At 41.5% G+C, this 21,859-nt stretch overlaps 1 protein-coding gene across 1 annotated transcript in view; it reads left to right on the plus strand.

The window, feature by feature from the left end:
• The first annotated feature begins 229 nt into the window (after positions 1-229).
• Positions 230-21,859, plus strand: part of LOC108704620 (acid-sensing ion channel 1C) — a 47,145-nt gene continuing 25,515 nt past the window's right edge. Inside the window, exons 1-10 of the mRNA XM_041566812.1 lie at positions 230-417; positions 528-1,086; positions 2,518-2,668; positions 3,381-3,508; positions 3,691-3,841; positions 6,370-6,423; positions 6,907-7,060; positions 7,930-8,021; positions 8,810-8,889; positions 9,266-9,337. Of these exons, the coding sequence (XP_041422746.1) occupies positions 416-417; positions 528-1,086; positions 2,518-2,668; positions 3,381-3,508; positions 3,691-3,841; positions 6,370-6,423; positions 6,907-7,060; positions 7,930-8,021; positions 8,810-8,889; positions 9,266-9,337 (1,443 nt within the window). The 5' untranslated portion in view covers positions 230-415. The remainder of the gene's footprint in view (positions 418-527; positions 1,087-2,517; positions 2,669-3,380; positions 3,509-3,690; positions 3,842-6,369; positions 6,424-6,906; positions 7,061-7,929; positions 8,022-8,809; positions 8,890-9,265; positions 9,338-21,859) is intronic.

Genomic DNA, 21,859 nt, shown 5'->3' on the forward strand with positions numbered 1-21,859 from the left:
ACAACAGAGGCATGCTGGGAGTTGTAGTTCTGCAGTCCCAGTCTGAAGGTCACTGATAGTATTATATCTCTTTCTTTCTCTCATTGTCAGGCCTCCCCGTTCCCAAGGGCCCAGAGTATTTGGTTTCTGGCTGATGCATTAACCTGCTCCCTTTGCTCATATCTTGTAGCCCTGTGATCCCAAAAGCCTCATGAGAACATCAACCCCTCCCTCCTTCTGTCACAAACCACAGACCTTCAGGCTAAAAACTTCCCGGGCTGAAACTCTAAACCTCGGGCGCCCTCCATCCTACCAGTCAGTCTCTGTGCTGCAGGGCAGCTCCCTTCCATCTCTGCACTTCTGAGAGACAAATTGATTCACTAGGAAGCCTTCATCTGCACTTAGATTGCAAGCTCTGCTGGGCACTTCTTCTCTCATGTAATTTTTCTTTCACGTAGACTTGATGCACATTGAGCAGTGTACAGTTCTTTGTATATTTAGATGAATGCAATAACCCGTGTTTCATACACTTCCTCTAATCCTTGCAGGATTTGCCTCTCCAGACTGATGGACATGCTGAAGCCCCCAGAGGATGAGGAAGGAGACGATGAGCCGAAACCCTCCGACCTGACGGTGTTTGCAAGCAACTCCACTCTCCATGGGATCAGCCATGTCTTCCTGCCTGGTGGGGTGACCCCTCGACGAGTCTTCTGGGCATGTTCCTTCCTGGCCTCTCTCAGCTGCTTCCTCTTCCAAGTGGCCGACCGCATCATCTACTACAGTGAGTACCACCATGTCACCACCCTGGATGAGATGGAGAGCAGCCTCATGAAATTCCCAGCCCTCACCATCTGCAACTACAACAGCTTTCGCAAGTCTGCCCTGACTAGAAATGACCTCTTCTGGGTGGGGGATTTGCTTGGCATTGACAAAGACTCCCCAGAAGCATTGGAGGCGTTGGGGATACCTGAAGAGTCTGGACCCTTCTATCCAACCAAGTCGTACAATATGCAAGAGTTCTATGAGCGAACTGGACATCTCATGGATGATATGGTGCTGGAATGCCGCTACCGAAATCAGGAATGTGGAGCCGAGAACTTCACTGTGGTACGTTCCTCAATATCAACTGCCTCTCTGCTTCACCCCATTGTTAAGGCCCCATCAGGAGGGATTTGGGGGTCATAGAGAGATGAGTATTTGCTTTGGCCAGTTCTACAAACCAATAGTAAACTCAATGTCTGTATTTTGGTATGAGAGTACATCAATATGGGGTTCTGATCCAGAGCTAATCTGGTACCTGAAGGAACACACAACATTAGATGATTTAGCACTGCCCTGTGTAGGGTCCAACACACAAATCCACATACAGGGGCTGCAGATGCCAAGCAACTTCACTTGGGGAAAACCAGGAATCTGGGTGTGTGGTGACTGGGAGACAACCAAGACCCATGGATTTCTAGGAAAAGTAATAAATGGGGATACTGGCTGGGAGATGGTGGGACCCACACTGCAGTATATAGGGGCAATAAGCTGGCAAGCGGAGGGTGACACACACATGCTGGGTATATAGGGGTAACAAGCTGGCACTGCTTTATACAAGGCATTGATCCCTGCGCTCACGTTGCATTATACTCTTGGTGCATGAGAATTTGGCGAGTGTCGCCTCCTGTCCCTGCTCATGATACTCCCTGCGAGACTCCCATTAACCCCCCCCCCCGCACTCTGCTCCCTGCACTGCTACTACTGGAAACCCCCCTGGTGATTTCACATTTCATGATTAACCCTTTGGGTCTGAGGAGACTTCATCTTATTCAGATTTAACCCATTCCCTTCTGTACTGACCTAAAGACTAATAATCCCCCTCCATATGAAAGAACTAACCCTTTCCTGGTATACCCTGCACTGGACACTGTATATCATTGCTTTGGGTGGGACATCATGTTCTGTAATGCAGTCATTTCTTTAGTACAATCAACTAACTCTGGGACCCCCTGACAATCAAGGGCATTCTGGGGATGATTCTGGGGATGATTCTGGGGATGATTCTGGGGATCCTTCTGGGGATGATTCTGGGGATGATTCTGGGGATCCTTCTGGGGATCATTCTGGGGATCATTCTGGGTACTGATTAAGCACGTTCTATAGGCACATGTCCAAATGCCACTTCGTTTAGTGGAAAGGAGTAGAATAGCCAGTGTTATGGGCTGGAATCCAGGCAGGGAATTTCTATAAATGTAACCAATAACCATCTCAGTGATAGAAAGGGACCCCAACATAGAGCACCCCAGCTCCAGATAAAGCCTTATGGGGCAACAGTCTGACCTGGGCCTCACTCTTCTCTTCTATTCCTTGCCCTACAATTTGATATACATTGTATCCCCCACTGGTTTGTATCTGAATCTGCATAAACTACAAATCCCAGCATGCCTTAGGGTAGCTTGTGCTACACACCTGTAGAGAAAGCAGCAAGAAACCAAGTGCCCAAGCTTTCCCTATTCTTCTCCCGTGTCTTCTCACCTGCACCCCTTTCTCCCCCAGATCTACACCCGCTATGGCAAGTGCTACACCTTCAACTCCGGCCAAGAAGGATACGAACTTCTCTACACCCTCAAAGGCGGCATGGGGAACGGCCTGGAGCTCATGTTGGACATTCAGCAGGATGAGTACCTACCTGTGTTTGGAGAGACAGGTGAGATATTACATAGCAACCTGTGTTTGGCAATAAGGTAAGATGTGATGTACTTACCTATGCAGAGAGGGGAGGTCATTCACTTTTTATGACTAACACATACCTGTATGGGGGGGGGATATGGAGTTAGGTGATTCCCTATTCATAACAGACACTTTCCTGTATGGGGGGATACTGAGGTACAGTAAGTGATTCCCTATTTGTAACTGACACTTACCTATATAGGGGGATATGGAGGCAGGTGATTCCCTATTTGTAACTGGCACATACCTGTAAAGGGGGATATGGAGGTAGGTGATTCCATATTTGTAACTAACACTTACCTGTATAGGGGGATATGGAGGTAGGTGAGTCCCTATTCATAGCTAACACTTACCTGTATGGGGGGATACTGAGGTAGGTGATTCCCTATTTGTAACTGACATTTACCTGTATAGGGGGATATGAAGGTAGGTGATTCCATGTTGGAGAATTGATTCTATTTTTGGTGCTTAGTTATTGAGATGAGATTGAGCCTGATCTTTACATACGGATATTATTGGCCAGACTTGGACTATTTGCCCAGTTGTGCCATGTGGTGCCTACATACCTGTTGTCCCATTATGTGCAAGTGGGCTCAGTGGGAAATAGTACAGAACTAGACACGTTCACACCAGAAAGCCACCATTTCTGTTCTTCCTCTGCTTCTCTCTCCTTCTCCCCCCGCGGATAGATGAGACGTCCCTTGAGGCTGGGGTGAAGGTCCAGATACACAGTCAGGATGAACCCCCATTTATAGACCAGCTGGGGTTTGGTGTGGCCCCTGGATTTCAGACGTTTGTGTCGTGCCAACAGCAAGAAGTATCCTTTGTCTCATCGTTGCAGTTGGCTGTGCAATTGTGTCACGAGATTCCTCTGTTGCTTTTGCAGTCATGTTGCAAGTGAATGTGCCATTATTATTCACACATCGTTTGTAGACCTGATGTATCTTCTATTTAATGTTCCCTTTTGTTCCCATTCTGCCCTTAACTCTCTCCTCTCAGCTGGTGTACCTGCCCCGTCCATGGGGAGACTGTAGATCTGACCCTCTTGACTCTCCGTACTTCAAGACCTACAGTATCACAGCTTGTCGTATCGATTGTGAATCCCGGTACATCTTTGAGAAGTGCAAGTGTCGGATGGTGCATATGCCCGGTGAGGAGGGGGTGCTGTCAGTGTGGGGGGCAAAACTCTAATGGCAGCTTATTGAGCCATATACCCATCTAATATTCAGCCTTTATATTTATTGGGTTACATGTAAATATCCTATAATATTTGGGGTCATTTTGAGGATCTTGTTTATGTTTCAGCAGTATTACACAATAAAATACATTGATATTCATTAACTTCACTAAACACAGCGCCCCCAATGGTGAATTAATGACTAGAATGTTAGAGCGCTTGCATGGCTTTGCCAAGCAATGAGACTTCTCTCTGTCCCGGGACTTCTCTTGTTGTTAATCCAAGGTCAGGGTGATGGAGCACAACATGAGTCAGTAGGCACAGTGGTGTAGCTGGTGGTTGAGGTCAGGTCTGGATTGGGAATCAAAATAGCCCCTGACATGTCAAGTAAACAGAGACCCAAACAGCCCCCCAATAAATATACACTGTTTGGGCATTTTAAAGCAGCCCCTCTGGCATTTGCCAGAATCCACAGACTGGTTTTTATAATTAACTCCAACCCCCAACATTCAACTCAAGTCAGGGAAGTGGTATCAGGAAAGGCTGGGCCTCAGGTCAGTTATGGAAGAGAAAGTCTATTGTTTGATCAATTGTTTTTACTGACGTGTGACATTCAGACATATGACAAAATAGCAATATTAATGATGAGAAAATCAATAAAGAAATCCCAAACACTCGATAACAACAAGACATAGTTCCAGATTTAGTTTGTTAATTAGTTCATTCATTTATTCATCACTTATATGTCTCTGCTTGGAACTAAAAGTCTCATATCAATGGAAAGCTAAATGGATAAGTTAAGGTTCACTTTCTACATTCTAAGAATTGTACATCCATTTCTGAATTTCTCTTTTATCAGCAGTTGGTAGATTATCTGTGTATTTAGACCAACTCTCTATAAAACATTTCCTCGTCTTTAGATCTCCATATCTAAATCAAATTCCTTCCAGGAAACAAAGACATTCACATATGACAGAATATCTTTCAGCCCAATGTAAAAATACAGAATCACCAGCTGCTGCTTTCACAAGAAATACAAATTCTTCAAGTTTTTTAATGTGTTTCCACTGGGGAGTGACTTTTGACCATAAATGTATTCATCTATATTGGAATAATAATATTGTAATAATTCCTTATGGAGGAAATCAATAGCTGAGGATAAATCACCGTCTCTAAGAATAAAGACCATTTAGCAGCAACATTTTGCAAAGGATGAGAGACACAATCAGTTGGTTGAAATAATAAATCATTAATGATGGGTATTTTGTTCTGAGATGGCTTCTTGGTTATTTATTGAAGTGACTCCTTTAAAGGGTGTTTATTAACAGCTAAAATATCCTTTTGCTGAATTAGTTCAATCCTAAACTTCATGTATGTTATATAAATGTTAACGTAGATGTAATAAACTCCCAAGAATGAGGATCAACAATATGTTGTATTTGTCAAATCCCTTTCTTTTTCCAAGAAGGAATTAAGAGATTTCTAACATTTCTAGAAAAGTAACTTAAATTGAATGGTGATTGAAAGGCCAAAATGTATTGTTTATATCCATGAAGTTTGAAGAGGGTTTTCCATGTAACAATTGTATCTGTGTAAGATACTCCTTTTAGCATCAACATGTTAAACGCTATCTGCTCTCCTGATTCTAAAGTGGACCCAAATCTCAAATTGGTAAAATTCTCTTTTCCTGAGATCCATTCAATTAAATATTTTCAGAATGAGGGGAGGTTGAATTTTCTAAAATCTGGAACATTTATACTTTCCAAAAGTTTTGATAAAGAAATCTTACTTTTTTATTTTGCCATAAGAATTTTCATAAAGGTTGGTCCAATTTTTTAACATCTGCATGTGTTAATAGAATAGGAAGGTTCAAAAGGGAGTACTAGATTTCAAATCAAAATTTATAAAAATGCCACTCTTGCCAAAATATTTAAGAGGTCAATTGATCTGCTTATTACATAAAGTTTCAGAAAGTTTGAATAAAGGAGAAACAATTAAAGAATATAATCTGGATAGATTAGAAGGGGATGAAATACCCAAGTATTTTATAGTAGCAGAGGAAGATTTGATCTTTAGTTCTGATAAAATATGTTTGGGTATAGAATTGGAAAAAACGTATATTTGAATTAATAGTATAACCTGAAATACTGCTATAGCAATCAAAAAAATTAAAAAGTATTCCTAATAGATCTCTGGAGATCCTGAACAATAAGAAGTAAATCATTAACAAAGACAGATGTTTTCAGTGTTTTACCTCAAATTTGAATACCTTGAAAGTTTTGGTTTTGTTTAACTATCTCATAAGGGGGATCATAGCGAAATTAAAAGGCAATGGAGATGCAGGACATCCTTGTCTTGTTCCTCTATAAAGATTGAAGACATTCATTTGTTCACCTGCCACTATAATTGTCACTGGATGTGTTAATAAAGTAATTATTGTTGATCACTCCACTGGAGTCACTTTAAAACTTTACCATAAGGTCTCTAATTTACTCCTACAGGTAATGCCACCGTGTGCAGCCCTGACCAGTATGAGTGTGCGGACAGCCAGCTAGGTGAGAGATATTTATTCACTGTATTGTAAGGGGCACAATACATATGAAGGAGAGGACAACACCCCAGTGCTGCATTTTCACGAGATACTGTATGTGTTGATTCTGAGCATGTTATCCTCCTTAGGAGGCAATAGGTGGCATTAGCCACAAAATGCACAGACACTCAAAACTGGTATATCTGCCATCAACCTGAAGGTGGGGTTATAAGAAAGATGTGCAGGAGAAAAGCGATGCATGAGAAAAAGATTTAGGGGATAACATAGGAAACATGAGGGAAACACGAGGACTATTTTGGTTCAAAGGCTCTGGAGGTCACTGTGCTAAGGGATGCAGGAGATGAACACTAGTAAAATCCTGTATAGCCTCAATTATAACGGATAACAGTCTGGGGCCAGTATTCTCCCAGAAATACTCCGCTGTCTCTGCATATTGCCTCTTCCTCCTGCCTTTCTTTCCTTACTCTCTTCCATCCCTATATTAAAGATTTCCTAGTAGAGGAGGACAACACTTATTGTGTGTGTGACACCCCCTGCCGCACAGTAAGATACGGAAAAGAGCTGTCAATGGTAAAGATCCCGAGCAAGGCGTCAGCAAGATACTTAGCCCGGAAATATAACAAAAGCGAACAATACATAGCGTAAGAGACATTCTCATCCCTCCATTTATTCTGTTCTACTCACCATTCCCTATTCCTTTATTTATTCATCCTCTTCTCTGTACTCACCATCCTCTATTGTCTCATTCTCCATTCTTTCTTCTCTATGCACTGTTCTATATTCCTTTATTTATTCATCCTCTCTTCTGTACTCACCATTTTCTATTGTCTTTTTCCTCCATCCTTTCTTCTCTACAGCAAGTCTAGTTGATTTGATTCATTACTATAGATTCTCAATTCTGTCTTTCTTCATCTTCATTCTGTCTTCCCATATTCCTTCATCCTCTCTTTTGTTCTCACCCTCATCCCTATTTACATTCCCTATTCTTCCACTGATCCATCCTCTCTTCACTACTCACTATTCTTTGTTCCCTGATCCCTTACCCTTTGTGTTTTTCTCATTTCTCCATCCTCTTTTCCCTACTCACCATACGCTATCCCTCAATTCTCCACTCTACTTCTCTACTGCCGGAGTAGGGCTTACATCAGTCAGCAGATTTTGGCCTCCATGTGGCCTGAGCCTTATACTCTAATTTCGACATTCCTTCTTCCCCACTCAACATTCTCTGTCCTCATAATTCCATACTTATTATTTTTTCTTCTCTTATTTTTTCTTCTATTCATCCCTACTCACATTCTCCCTACTTAAGATGATATACTCACTCATCTCTATTCTGAATTCCTTTATTTTTTTCCAAAGTCCATTCCTAGCTGACATTCTATCCACTGCAGACTGTCTCTATTACCTGGCTACCTCTTTTCTCTATTATGCTGATTTTGTCTTTTAAAGCAACATTCTATCTTTTCAGCCCTGCTGCTCTGTAGTTTCTGTCTGTCTTCTTCTCTCTCAGGGAGAATATTCTGGTTTTGGACATTTTCTTTGAAGCATTAAACTATGAGACAATTGAGCAAAAGAAGGAGTATGAGATGGCTGGACTTCTGGGTTTGTACAACTCACTTTTTGCCTATTTATCTCTGCAGCTTGGTTTTATGCATTATGCACTTATGAATTCATCTCTTACCCTGATAACACCCACAACTTTTTATCTCTTATCTCTTTTCCTGAGATTGCCCGAGGCATTTCTCTTTGTCTGATAATACAACATTCTTGTCTCTTCTTGATACTGCCTTAATCCTGTATCTTCCTCTGATACTGCCATACTCCATATTTACTGATACTACTCTACTCCTGTCTCTGTCCCTGATACTGCCCTACTCCATATTAACTGATACTGCCCTACTCTATATTTACATATTTACTAATACTGCCCTACTCTATATTTACTGATACTGTCCTACTCCTGTCTCTGTCCCTGATAGTTCCCTACTCCATATTTACTGATACTGTCATTTTCCATATTTACTGATACTGTCCTACTCTTGTCTCTGTCCCTGATAGCTCCCTACTCCATATTTACTGATACTGTCGTACTCTATATTTACTGATACTGCCCTACTCCATATTAACTGATACTGCCCTACTCCATATTTACATATTTACTAATACTGTCGTACTCTATATTTACTGATACTGCCCTACTCTTGTCTCTGTCCCTGATAGTTCCCTACTCCATATTTACTGATACTGTCCTACTCCTGCTTCTTTCTATGATTCTGCTCTAATTCTGTCTCATTCCTAGAAACTGCTCTATTCATGTCTTTTTCTCTATTTAATGGAAATCTTTAAAATCCTACCTGTTTGTTTGAGCGTTTTTTTCTGGGGTCTTCCAGGAGACATCGGGGGCCAGATGGGGCTATTTATTGGCGCTAGCATCCTCACAATATTGGAAATCTTTGATTATCTCTATGAGGTGAGTTAATTAATTTTACATTAGTGCCAATGTATTGTGTGGAGGGACTGGGGGTCAGAAGAATAATATTGGGAGATTTCCCTGTTTCTTATAGAATCATCCCCATACTATTAATTTACACTAGAGAGTAGAGACCAAGCACAGTTGCATAGAATGGTGTCAGGTGTGGGCAGAACTAGAGGAGGCAGAAGCCCTTCCATTTATTCTTTGCTGAATGAAACAGAAATGCTACGTATCAGCGCTCAGTATATAGACAGACAGACGGACTTCACTCATGGATACATTACCCCCACCTCCCTCCCCAGTCTTTGCTTAGAAAACGATTGGGAATAATCACCGAGAGAACTAACTGGGGAATCTCTACATGTCACTTAAGGTTTTCCGAGAAAAACTACTTGGGATTTCCCAGAGGAGAACAAGAACTCAGAGAAGAGAAAGTGACAGCACTGTAAGTAACTGAGCTATAGAGTCATGGACACCACTCGGGACAAAAGAGACAGTAAGAATATGAGGCAGGAATAGAGAGGGAGTAATAATCAGATACAGTATAATAAGTAATATAGGGGCAGGACAACTAGTCATGTAATTGCAGGAGAGATATAGGAGGACAGTGAGTAATAGTAATGAGAATGGATAAGAGTAGTGATGGGCAAATAAATAAGTAGTAGGACTGTATGTGTGTGTGACAGATACAAGGGACGTGTTGTAGGTAAGTAGTAGGACTGTAGGTGTGTGTGACAGATACAAGGGACGTGTTGTAGGTAAGTAGTAGGACTGTAGGTGTGTGTGACAGATACAAGGGACGTGTTGTAGGTAAGTAGTAGGACTGTAGGTGTGTGTGACAGATACAAGGGACGTGTTGTAGGTAAGTAGTAGGACTGTAGGTGTGTGTGACAGATACAAGGGACGTGTTGTAGGTAAGTAGTAGGACTGTAGGTGTGTGTGACAGATACAAGGGGTGTGTTGTAGGTAAGTAGTAGGACTGTAGGTGTGTGTGACAGATACAAGGGGTGTGTTGTAGGTAAGTAGTAGGACTGTAGGTGTGTGTGACAGATACAAGGGGTGGAATGTAGGTAAGTAGTAGGACTATAGGTGTGTGTGACAGATACAAGGGGTGGAATGTAGGTAAGTAGTAGGACTGTAGGTGTGTGTGACAGATACAAGGGGTGTGTTGTACGTAAGTAGTAGGACTGTAGGTGTGTGTGACAGATATAAGGGGTGGAATGTAGGTAAGTAGTAGGACTATAGGTGTGTGTGACAGATACAAGGGGTGTGTTGTAGGTAAGTAGTAGGGCTGTAGGTGTGTGTGACAGATACAAGGGGTGTGTTGTAGGTAAGTAGTAGGACTGTAGGTGTGTGTGACAGATACAAGGGGTGTGTTGTAGGTAAGTAGTAGGACTGTAGGTGTGTGTGACAGATACAAGGGGTGTGTTGTAGGTAAGTAGTAGGACTGTAGGTGTGTGTGACAGATACAAGGGGTGTGTTGTAGGTAAGTAGTAGGACTGTAGGTGTGTGTGACAGATACAAGGGGTGTGTTGTAGGTAAGTAGTAGGACTGTAGGAGTGTGTGACAGATACAAGGGGTGGAATGTTGAGAAGTAACAGTACTGGATGTATAGAGGGGAGAGGAGAGATGGGAGGCAGGTCATTAATATCATGTAAAAACTTAAAGTATCTCACTTCAAACATTTATTTGTATAAAATCACCAATAACAATATGAATCACATTGAAAAAACTTTCTCCATGTCACACCACAAGGCATTGCTCCTCCCCCGTCTGCCTATCTCATGTCAGCCACTCCCTCCTGACGTGTTCCACGCTATTGGGTGATTCATCAGAGGAGGTGTGGCTAATGTTGGTCATATCCCTTAAATACCCACATATTTTATACATATTACAGGGGTGATTAATATGATTGTAAGTGCAGAGTTCATTAGAAGGATAAGATGTCGGTGGGGTGGGTAGTAGAACTGTAGGTGTAGAGAAGTCACATCTCCCATGTTACCCCACTCAGTACTGAGAACACGAGTATGAGTGTGAGCTCAGATGAGGAGGAGTTGGGCATCTGGATCACAGAGAATCAGGAAACATGGGGGCAGCAGTCAGGACCAATGATAAATGTAGCTCAGCTCAAAGCAAAAAAGTATTGAAGAGTCAGAGGTTAAAAGCAGAAGGTAAAGATGAAACCAGGAATGTCAGCAATGGGTGGCCATAGACGTTACAATTATATGTATGTGTATTAGGGTAACCCTAACCTTAAGTGTCAGTCAGGGGAATGATCACCTCACACTGAACTTAGGGCTTGGCATCTACTGACACCCAGAGCACATGGACAAACATATGAATGCGTCAAAGTGTTTGCATGGAGATATCCACAAGTGAGTGCACATTGACTTATATATATATATATACAGTATATATATGAGCGGAGCACCTGATTGGCAGAAGCAGGATGACCTTGCCCCCCAACCTCTGGGGCTGGTTTTTCTGGAGAGGCTTTTGTTCTTTCAAGCTGAGGAGCAATAAACACCCAAGAGTCCTCTTCATATGGAAAACTAAATACTGCAACTCACCTCTCCTTCTTCTACAGCCCAAACCTCATTCAACCTCAAATTCCTCAACAGCCTCAACTAATGAGCAGGAGGTGGAGGACAACTCCCCAGAAATGTCGTCTTTTTCATCATCATCATCATCATCATCATGGGTTTTAATATTGCGACATGACAAACAGGCTGAATCTTATGAGAGGTTGGAAATTCTATTTCATTCACCTGTTTCACAAATGAACAATCAACTTGTCTGTCAAAGTAATATGGTGGCTAATTAATCACACAGATTAATGTCCAACCTTATATTCAGGATCACTTCTTTGTTTTTTAATCAGCAAAGAACTTTTGTGCCTGTTTCACAGTTTGTTGGATCATTTGGGAGTTCTTGGCAATGAAAGACAAGGGATCTTTAACTGCAGCTACTGATGTTTCCTTAGGAGGAATCTGTGGGAAAAGCCCAAAATTAGTAAAGAATAGACTTTGCTTCATAAAAGAGAAAATATAGAATTATTATATGCAAATTCAGCCAAAGTCTAATGCGGTTGCCCAGTAATAGGTAAGAAAGACATAAATAAAACACAAGTATTTGATTCTTTCCACTTCACCCTTTGGATACAAAGAAAGACCCAGTCTCCCCAGAATTAGGAAGTTAATTGTACATGTTGGTAGAAACAATTTCTGGTACTCCATAATCTGGTACTTCATGTAATTGAACAATTTCTTCAATAAAAACTTCAGCAGTAGTTACTGCAAATGCTGAAGAGGGAAATAAAATGGGTCATCTCAGACGGTGAACATGTCAGGACTGCCGGAACCACCCGACGGCGCTGCTTAACCTTCCCGGCGGTCGCAATGAAAATCCATGCTGAACACATGGGTGCGGCGTCGCTGCATGATGATGTCATCGATGGTGCCGGGATTTTGTAATAAAAGGGCACCCTGGATGCTGAAACCCTGCCCAGTTATAGGTCTTCAATCCTGTGCGTACCTGGGAGTATTATTGTCTGTCTGATTCCTTATCTACCTGCCTGTTTGAACTCTTGCCTGGACTTTAACTAACAATTGTGCCTGATTCCTATTTGCATACTCAGACTTTAACCCTTGTTGGGCGTCCTCCTCAGTCCTGACTACTCCCGCTGGGAGCCAATAGGCCCCCTGACATGTACCATGGGCCACGGACCCCACTGAGGATGCTACGGCTGATGTTGGATGCGCAACATGGGGATTGGTGTCCCGCATGGAAGATTATGAAGCTCAGCAGTTCCGCATTGGGCAGGTACTCGATACTCTCCTTTCCCGAATGCCTCCGTCTCCAATTGCTCCCAAACTCGCTGTTCCTCCCACTGGAGTCTGATCGGCTGGCGAGCCACGTATCCCTCCTCCACCTCGCTCCAATGGGGATCCTCACGCCTGCAGCGGTTTCGCTACACAGTGCCAGATCCAATTCGAGTTTCAACCCTCGCAGTAGTCCAGTGATCGTGCCAAGGTGGGGTATGTGATGTCTCGTCTGGAGGGCAAACCGCTCGAGTGGGCAACATCTCTCTGGGAGAAAAATTCTCCATTGACCTTTGATGTCAAAGCATTTTTCCAGGCCTTCCAAACCGTGTTTGATGCCCCGGGTCGGGTCGCTAATGCCTCTTCTCAGCTCCTGCAACTCCGGCAGGGAAACCGCAGTGCCAGTGAGTATGCCATTGACTTTAGAACTTTAATGGCAGAGACCTCTTGGAATGATGAGGCTTACAAGGCTGTTTTCTACCAAGGTTTATCAACTCGACTTAAGGATGACATAGTCTCCAGGGAACTTCCTGACCTGCTGGAGGATTTGATTGCTCTCACTATTAATGTGGACACTCGTCTTAGAGAGCACACAAGTTGACAAGGAGCGCAGTAAGAGATTTCAACCTATGCTGGCTCCACGCTTTCAAAGCCCTCTGTTGCCTGCACCGTCCCAACAGCCTTCCACTACTAGTCCAGAGGAGCCAATGCAAGTTGGAAGGGCCATCTCTCTGAGAAAGAAAAACTTCGAAGACGTATGGCGGGCCTATGTCTGTACTGTGGTGGTCAATCTCATTTTGCCAATTCCTGTCCTGTGAAGCCTAAGGGTTCCATTCCCCAAGGTAAATCCGGGGTAACACATGTAGGGGGCGTTACTCCTAAATATCAAGAGAACTCTCACAGGTTTCTTCTGTCTTTACAGATTTGTCTGGCCACTAAGACTATTGTCGGCTCTGCCTCCATCGATTCAGAGGCTGCCGGGAATTACATGGAAGCTCTCTTTGCCAAATATATGGATGTTCCCCTGTATCCATTGACTACTCCCCTGCGGTAATTGACGACAGGCCACTATCGTCCGAGATCATTTCCATGACGACAGGGGAATTGCCTGTGCAGGTTGGGACTTTACATAAAGAAAAGCTGTCGTTCCTGATTATTTCCTGTCCTTCTGTTCCTGTTGTCTTGGGTTTACCCAGGCTTTGCCTATATAACCCCACCATTGATTGGTCTTCTGGGCAGATCTCTCGTTGGAGTCCTTTCTGTCAAGAACATTACCTTCCCGCTAATCCCCTTCACCGGGTGTATATCTCTTCATCAGATTTGAAAACCCTGCCATCCTTCTATAAGGAATTCTGTGATGTCTTCTGTAAAAAGTCTGCAGAATTCCTCCCTCCTCCTCATCACTACGACTGCCCAGTTGATTGCCTTCCTGGAACCATGCCCCCTAGGGGTCGCACTTATCCCCTCTCTCCTACGGAAACCTCCACTATGAAAGAATATATCCAGGAGAATCTCCAGTGGGGATTTATTCGTCCTTCTACCTCTCTGGCAGGAGCTGGTTTCTTCTTCGTGGAGAAGAAGGGCAGACGACTGCGTCCTTGCTTAGATTACCGTGGACTTAACAAGATTACAGTGAAGAATCGTTACCCTTTGCCTCTGATCACTGAACTATTTGACCAACTGAAAGGGGCTAAGATCTTCAGTAAGTTGGATCTACGCCGTGGCATACAACCTGATTCGCATTTGTGAAGGAGATGAATGGAAGACAGCATTCAACACTCGTGATGGGCACTACGAATACCTCATGATGCCCTTGGCCTCTGTAATGCCCCTGCCATCTTCCAAGAATTCATAAACGACATCTTCTGGGATCTTTTAGGGAGATTTGTGGTCGTGTACCTCGTTGACATCTTAATCTTCTCCAAGGACTTGGAGACTCATCACGCCCAAATGAAGCAGGTACTCTCTTGTTTGAGGAAGAACTCTCTCTTTGCCAAGATTGAGAAATGTTCTTCAAAGTGGACAAGATCCCTTTCCTCGGCTGTATCATCTCCCCAGAGGGTTTCGAGATGGATCCTGCTAAAGTGTCCGCGATCCAGGAGTGGCCCCTTCCTTTGAGCACCAAGACAATACAAAGATTTATCGGGTTTGTGAACTACTACCAACAGTTCATTAAGGGGTTTTCCTCCCACATTGCCATCATCCTCTCTCATCCGAAAAGGGGGTAAACTTAGCTCATGGCCCCCTTCAGCTGTTGAAGCATTCCAGTCTCTGAAGGATGCTTTTACCTCCGCCTCTGTCCTTCGACATCCTGATCCTGGGTTACCCTTCTCCATTGAGGTGGACGCACCCGAGGTTGGAGCTGGTGCTATCTTGTCCCAAAGACATCCTGCTGATGGGAAATTACATCCTTGTGCTTACTTCTCCAAAAAATTCTCTCCTGCAGAGCAGAATTACAATGTTGGGAATCGTGAACTCTTGGCAGTCAAGCTTGCTCTCGAGGAGTGGCATCACTTTCTTGAAGGATCTTTGATCCCGGTCACTATCTATACTGACCATAAAAACTTATAGTTCATACAAACTCTCAAGAGGTTGAATCCCCGACAGGCAAGATGGGCCCTCTTCTTTTCTCGCTTTAACTTTGATTTGACCTATCGCCCTGGCTCCAAGAATCGAAAAGCTGATGCTCTATCCCGAAGTTTCACTAGGGTGGATTGTTTTCCTGAAAGGAAAGAACCAATTATTCCTCCTGCCAATATGATTGCATCTCTGTTCCCTCAATTTGATAAACAAATCTTGGCTGGTCAGTTTTCCCCTCCTACGGATACACCAATTGGGATAGCGTTTCTACCCCCTGAGCCTAGCGTGCCCATCCTATAACAGACTCATTGTTCCAAGCAAGCTGGACATCCTGGTCCTGAAAAGACTCTTGAGCTATTACGATGCCTTGTCTGGTGGCCGACTGTACGTAAAGATGTCAAAGACTTTGTTGCTGCCTGTACTATTTGTGCCACTTCCAAGACTAGCCATAATTGCCCTAGCGGGTTATTACAACCTTTACCCATCCCCTCTCGTCCATGGACTCATTTAGCAATGGACTTCATTGTAGAGCTTCCACCCTCAAGAGAGAACACTGTGATCTGGGTAGTTATTGACCGCTTCAGCAAGATGGTGCATTTCATACCACTGCGAAAACTTCCCTCATCGGTGGAACTATCCCAGCTCTTCATCCAGTTTATTTTCCAGTTGCATGGCTTCCCAGCTGAGATAGTCTCTGACAGGGGATCTCAATTTACAGCTAAGTTTTGGTGTTCCTTATGTAAAGACTTGGGTATTACTCTTCAGCGTGTAAATCAAGCTTTGGAACAATTCTTGAGGAATCACATTTTCCTCTGTCAGGATGACTGGTCCTATATTCTCCCATGGGCGGAATTCGGTCATAATAATGCATGCCACACCTCCACTGGAAGGTCTCCATTTATAATGGTGTACGGTCAACATCCGCAAGCCCATATGTCTGCTATTTGGACTGCAACCAAATCAAGTTTGGAAAAGAGTGCTCTTATGCACAAGACGTTTGCTGATTGGAGACGCAGGTCCTCTCCTCCATACAAGGTTGGTGACAAGGTATGGTTATCCACTAGGAACATTCACTTAAAAGTGCCTTCACCCAAGTTGGGTCCAAAATGTATTGGTCCATTCTCCATTGTGGAGATTGTCAATCCTGTGGCCGTTAGACTTCAGCTTCCCCCTTAGATGCGAATTCCCAATGTGCTTCATGTTTCCCTGGTGAAACCAGCAATTTCCACTCGCTTCTCTTCTGATCAGTCTCCCCCTTCAGCTTTCTCTGTGGATGGCCAACAAGAATATGAAGTGGAAAGGATCTTAGACTCGAGATTCTTCAGAGGGTCTCTACAATTCCTGATCCAATGGAAGGGCTTCGGTCCCGAAGATTGTTCATGGGAAAAGCACTCTGATGTCCATGCCCCTCGCTTGGTGAAGTTATTCTACAAACAGTTTCCCCAGAAACCAAGACTTGGTGGTCCAGTGGCCCCCCACGCGGGGTACTGTCAGGACTGCCGGAAGCACCCGACGGTGCTGCTTACCTTCCCAGCGGTCGCGATGAAAATCCAAGATGGCGGCACCCATGCTGAACACATGGGTGTGGTGTTGCTGCATGATGATGTCATTGATGGTGCCGGGATTTTCTAATAAAAGGGCTCCTTGGATGCTGAAACCCTGCCCAATTATAGGTCTTCAATCCTGGGTGTATTATTGTCTGTCTGATTCCTGGTTTTGATTCCTGCTGTGATCCTGACTCTGATCCTTATCTACCTGACTGTTTGAACTCTTGCCTAGACTTTAACTAACGATTGTGCCTGATTCCTATTTGTACGGCATACTCAGACTTCAACCCTTGTTGAGTTTCCTCCTTGGTCCTGACTACTACCACTGGGAGCCGATAGGCCCCCCTTATACAACCACCACCAAAATACTATTAAATACTTGGCAAAGAGGCAATTCAACAATAAAGTCTAAGAAGTCTATCAGGTACTGGCAAGGAGTGAAGAAGACCTTAGAGGAGCACAGGTTTCACAGGAAAGCAAATAACAATTGTAAATGTTGACCATCCCAGGCCAATAAAAGGACGTCTTTGCTAAATCATCAGTCTGGTGTGTCCCCATATGACCAGCTACTAAATGATGGTGAATAAGTCAAAGAACATCAAGTCAGATAGATTCAAACACAATGATCTTGTCCTTCATTAGCAGGCGCTATTGATGACAAAAGCTTGTTTACTTTGGTGAGATCAACCCAGTTTGAAGTAATAAAAAATATTGAGGTTGTAGAATGGTATGTTCAGGTTTTTAAAAGGGGTAAATTGGACCAAAGGGGATGAGTACACCAGGACAGTCTGTGGTGGACAGTGTGGTGAAAGTGTATCAGCTCCTTTCTCAGTAGGACATTATAACTAATGCTGAGATGGAGATGTTGTTTGACCTTTAAAATATGTTTGTGTCTTTTTCTCATTGTTCCACGTTTTCAGTGTAGAAAAGACAGTGAAGGGCACCCCTTACTCACTGGAGCTACATAGTAAAACAATCTAGTTTGCTCTGAGGAGATGTAGCAAAATTCCACCCTCTAATAAAACAAAGTACTGTTGGTCTGGGAAGAGGGGTTTGTGGCAGGACACCCCATCTTGGCACTTCCCTACAGTCTCCCCTAGATGTTGTAGGATGACTCTCTCCAATAGCCGATTGGATGCCTCTGGTACTGTGAGTCTGTAGATAGATTAAAGGGGAACTCAGCCTGGCTGATCTGTGGATTGTGCAAAGAGAACTCTGTGCTTATAACCTGGGGACACCAGTATGAGCTGTGTACTATATACCAATGAGTTCAGGAGGATGAGCTGGAGAGGAGCAAGGCTTGCAGAAACTGCAGGAGTATTAGAAGTGTTAAGTCATTGAATGGGACCCTGTATTTGCTGGAAGACTCCTGTGAGGACCCCCAATGGCTGAGATAGAAGGTTTAACAAGAAGGAATATGATCACACCCAGACTCGATCTTGGAAAAGTGGAACTGTCACGTCTCTAGCTGAATTTGTTCTATGAGCCTCCATCTGAGTCCTGACAATCTGAGTATGAGGGGGACCTCAGAAAAGGAGTAGCAGGAGTCCTGACTGGTCATAACTACATAAATACAAAGTTACACAGATACATAGTTACAAAGTTACATAGTTACACAGTTACATAGTTACACAGTTACACAGTTACATAGTTACACAGTTACACAGTTATATAGTTACACAGTTATATAGTTACACAGTTACACAGTTACATAGTTATATAGTTACACAGTTACATAGTTACACAGTTACATAGTTACACTGTTACATAGTTACACTGTTACACAGTTACACAGTTATATAGTTACATAGTTATATAGTTACACAGTTATATAGTTACACAGTTATATAGTTACATAGTTACATAGTTACACAGTTACATAGTTACACAGTTACACAGTTATATAGTTACACAGTTATATAGTTACATAGTTATATAGTTACACAGTTATATAGTTACACAGTTACACAGTTATATAGTTACACAGTTACACAGTTACATAGTTACATAGTTATATAGTTACACAGTTACATAGTTACACAGTTATATAGTTACACAGTTACATAGTTACACAGTCACATAGTTACATAGATATATAGTTACATAGTTACACAGTTACATAGTTACACAGTTATATAGTTACACAGCTACATAGTTACATAGTTACACAGTTATATAGTTACACAGTTATATAGTTACACAGTTATATAGTTACACAGTTATATAGTTACACAGTTACACAGTTATATAGTTACACAGTTATATAGTTACACAGTTATATAGTTACACAGTTATATAGTTACACAGTTATATAGTTACACAGTTATATAGTTACACAGTTATATAGTTACACAGTTACATAGTTATATAGTTACACAGTTACATAGTTACACAGTTACATAGTTATATAGTTACATAAATATGGGGGGGTTTGTGGATGCACACCTAAGGCCAATTTCAAAAAGTATAATTTCAAAAAGTATAAAGCCCTGTCTAAGTAATTCAAGTAAATATGCCAGTGCATGTAATTTTGAAACAGGGTTTTTTTGTTACAAAGTTATGATCATAATATTGATAAGCCACCATACCACGTCAAGGTAAAACCCCACATGGTGGTCCCTAACTTATTTATCTTTAGTCATAGTAAACAAGGTACATTACCTCTCTGTAGTAACAGTTCTTTGTATAAACATCTCCTGTGCCTTGGTTTCAACTCTGTGCTGGATCCTCCCCCGCCAACTGCTGAGCGGCTTTTAAGAGGGAGAGACTGCCTTAACCAACGCCCATTTTAGAAAAGTAGAAGTCAGGTGTTGTAATTAAAATCAAGGTAGAGTGATATGTGCAGTTGCACAATAGTGTGTATACATGTGTAAGTGAAATGTGAAGGTATGTATGGTAGTGGTAAGGGAAAGTGTATGTGTATTTGGGAGTATATGTGTAAGAAAGCATAGAATAAAAGAATATAAAGAAGAAATAAATGAGAGACATGCAAGTGTATGTGTACATAGAGTAGTGTCTAATGGGACGTTGGTTTTTTCACGGCTAGACCCTCCCATGCCGCCAGCACTTATGGCTTTTAAGAGAGAGCGATTGCACAAACCAAGGCACAACAAGTGAGGGGGACCACCAAAAGTATAAAGGGGGGGGTATGAGGGTGCAATAACCACATGAGCTTAGCCAAAGCTTCAGGCAAATACATCAATATGGGGGGGTTTGTGGATGCACACCTAAGACCAATTTCAAAAAGTATAATTTCAAAAAGTATAAAGCCCTGTCTAAGTAATTCAAGTAAATATGCCAGTGCATGTAATTTTGAAACAGGGTCTTTATGACTAAAGATAAATAAGTTAGGGACCACCATGTGGGGTTTTACCTTGACGTGGTATGGTGGCTTATCAATATTATGATCATAACTTTGTAACAAAAAAACCCTGTTTCAAAATTAAATGCACTGGCATATTTACTTGAATTACTTAGACAGGGCTTTATACTTTTTGAAATTATACTTTTTGAAATTGGCCTTAGGTGTGCATCCACAAACCCCCCCATATTGATATATAGTTACATAGTTACACAGTTACACAGTTATATAGTTACACAGTTATATAGTTACACAGTTTTATAGTTACACAGTTACATAGTTACACAGTTACATAGTTATATAGTTATATAGTTACACAGTTATATAGTTACATAGTTACACAGTTATATAGTTACACAGTTATATAGTTACATAGTTATATAGTTATATAGTTACACAGTTACATAGTTACACAGTTATATAGTTACACAGTTACACAGTTATATAGTTACACAGTTACACAGTTATATAGTTACATAGTTACATAGTTATATAGTTACATAGTTACACAGTTACACAGTTACACAGTTATATAGTTACACAGTTATATAGTTACATAGTTACATAGTTACATAGTTACACAGTTATATAGTTACATAGTTATATAGTTATATAGTTACACAGTTACATAGTTACACAGTTATTAGTACATAGTATATTATATAGTTACCACAGTTACAACCAGTACACAGTTATATAGTTACACAGTTACACAGTTATATAGTTACACAGTTATATAGTTACACAGTTATATAGTTACACAGTTATATAGTTACATAGTTACATAGTTATATAGTTACACAGTTATATAGTTACATAGTTATATAGTTACATAGTTACACAGTTACACAGTTATATAGTTACATAGTAACACAGTTATATAGTTACACAGTTACATAGTTACACAGTTATATAGTTACATAGTTATATAGTTACATAGTTACACAGTTACACAGTTATATAGTTACACAGTTACACAGTTATATAGTTACATAGTTACACAGTTACACAGTTATATAGTTACACAGTTACACAGTTATATAGTTACACAGTTACACAGTTACATAGTTATATAGTTACACAGTTACACAGTTACATAGTTATATAGTTACACAGTTACATAGTTACACAGTTACACAGTTACATAGTTATATAGTTACACAGTTACATAGTTACACAGTTATATAGTTATATAGTTATATAGTTACACAGTTACATAGTTACACAGTTATATAGTTACATAGTAACACAGTTATATAGTTACACAGTTATATAGTTACATAGTAACACAGTTATATAGTTACACAGTTACATAGTTATATAGTTACACAGTTACATAGTTATATAGTTACACAGTTACACAGTTACACAGTTACATAGTTACACAGTTATATAGTTACACAGTTATATAGTTACACAGTTACATAGTTACACAGTTACACAGTTACACAGTCATATAGTTACACAGTTATATAGTTACATAGTTACATAGTCACATAGTTACATAGTTACACAGTTACACAGTTATATAGTTACACAGTTACACAGTTATATAGTTACACAGTTACACAGTTACATAGTTACACAGTTACATAGTTACACAGTTACATACTTACACAGTTATATAGTTACATAGTTATATAGTTATATAGTTACAC

The sequence above is a fragment of the Xenopus laevis genome, chromosome 6L, assembly GCF_017654675.1.
Source record: "Xenopus laevis strain J_2021 chromosome 6L, Xenopus_laevis_v10.1, whole genome shotgun sequence".
Classification (NCBI taxonomy): domain Eukaryota; kingdom Metazoa; phylum Chordata; class Amphibia; order Anura; family Pipidae; genus Xenopus; species Xenopus laevis.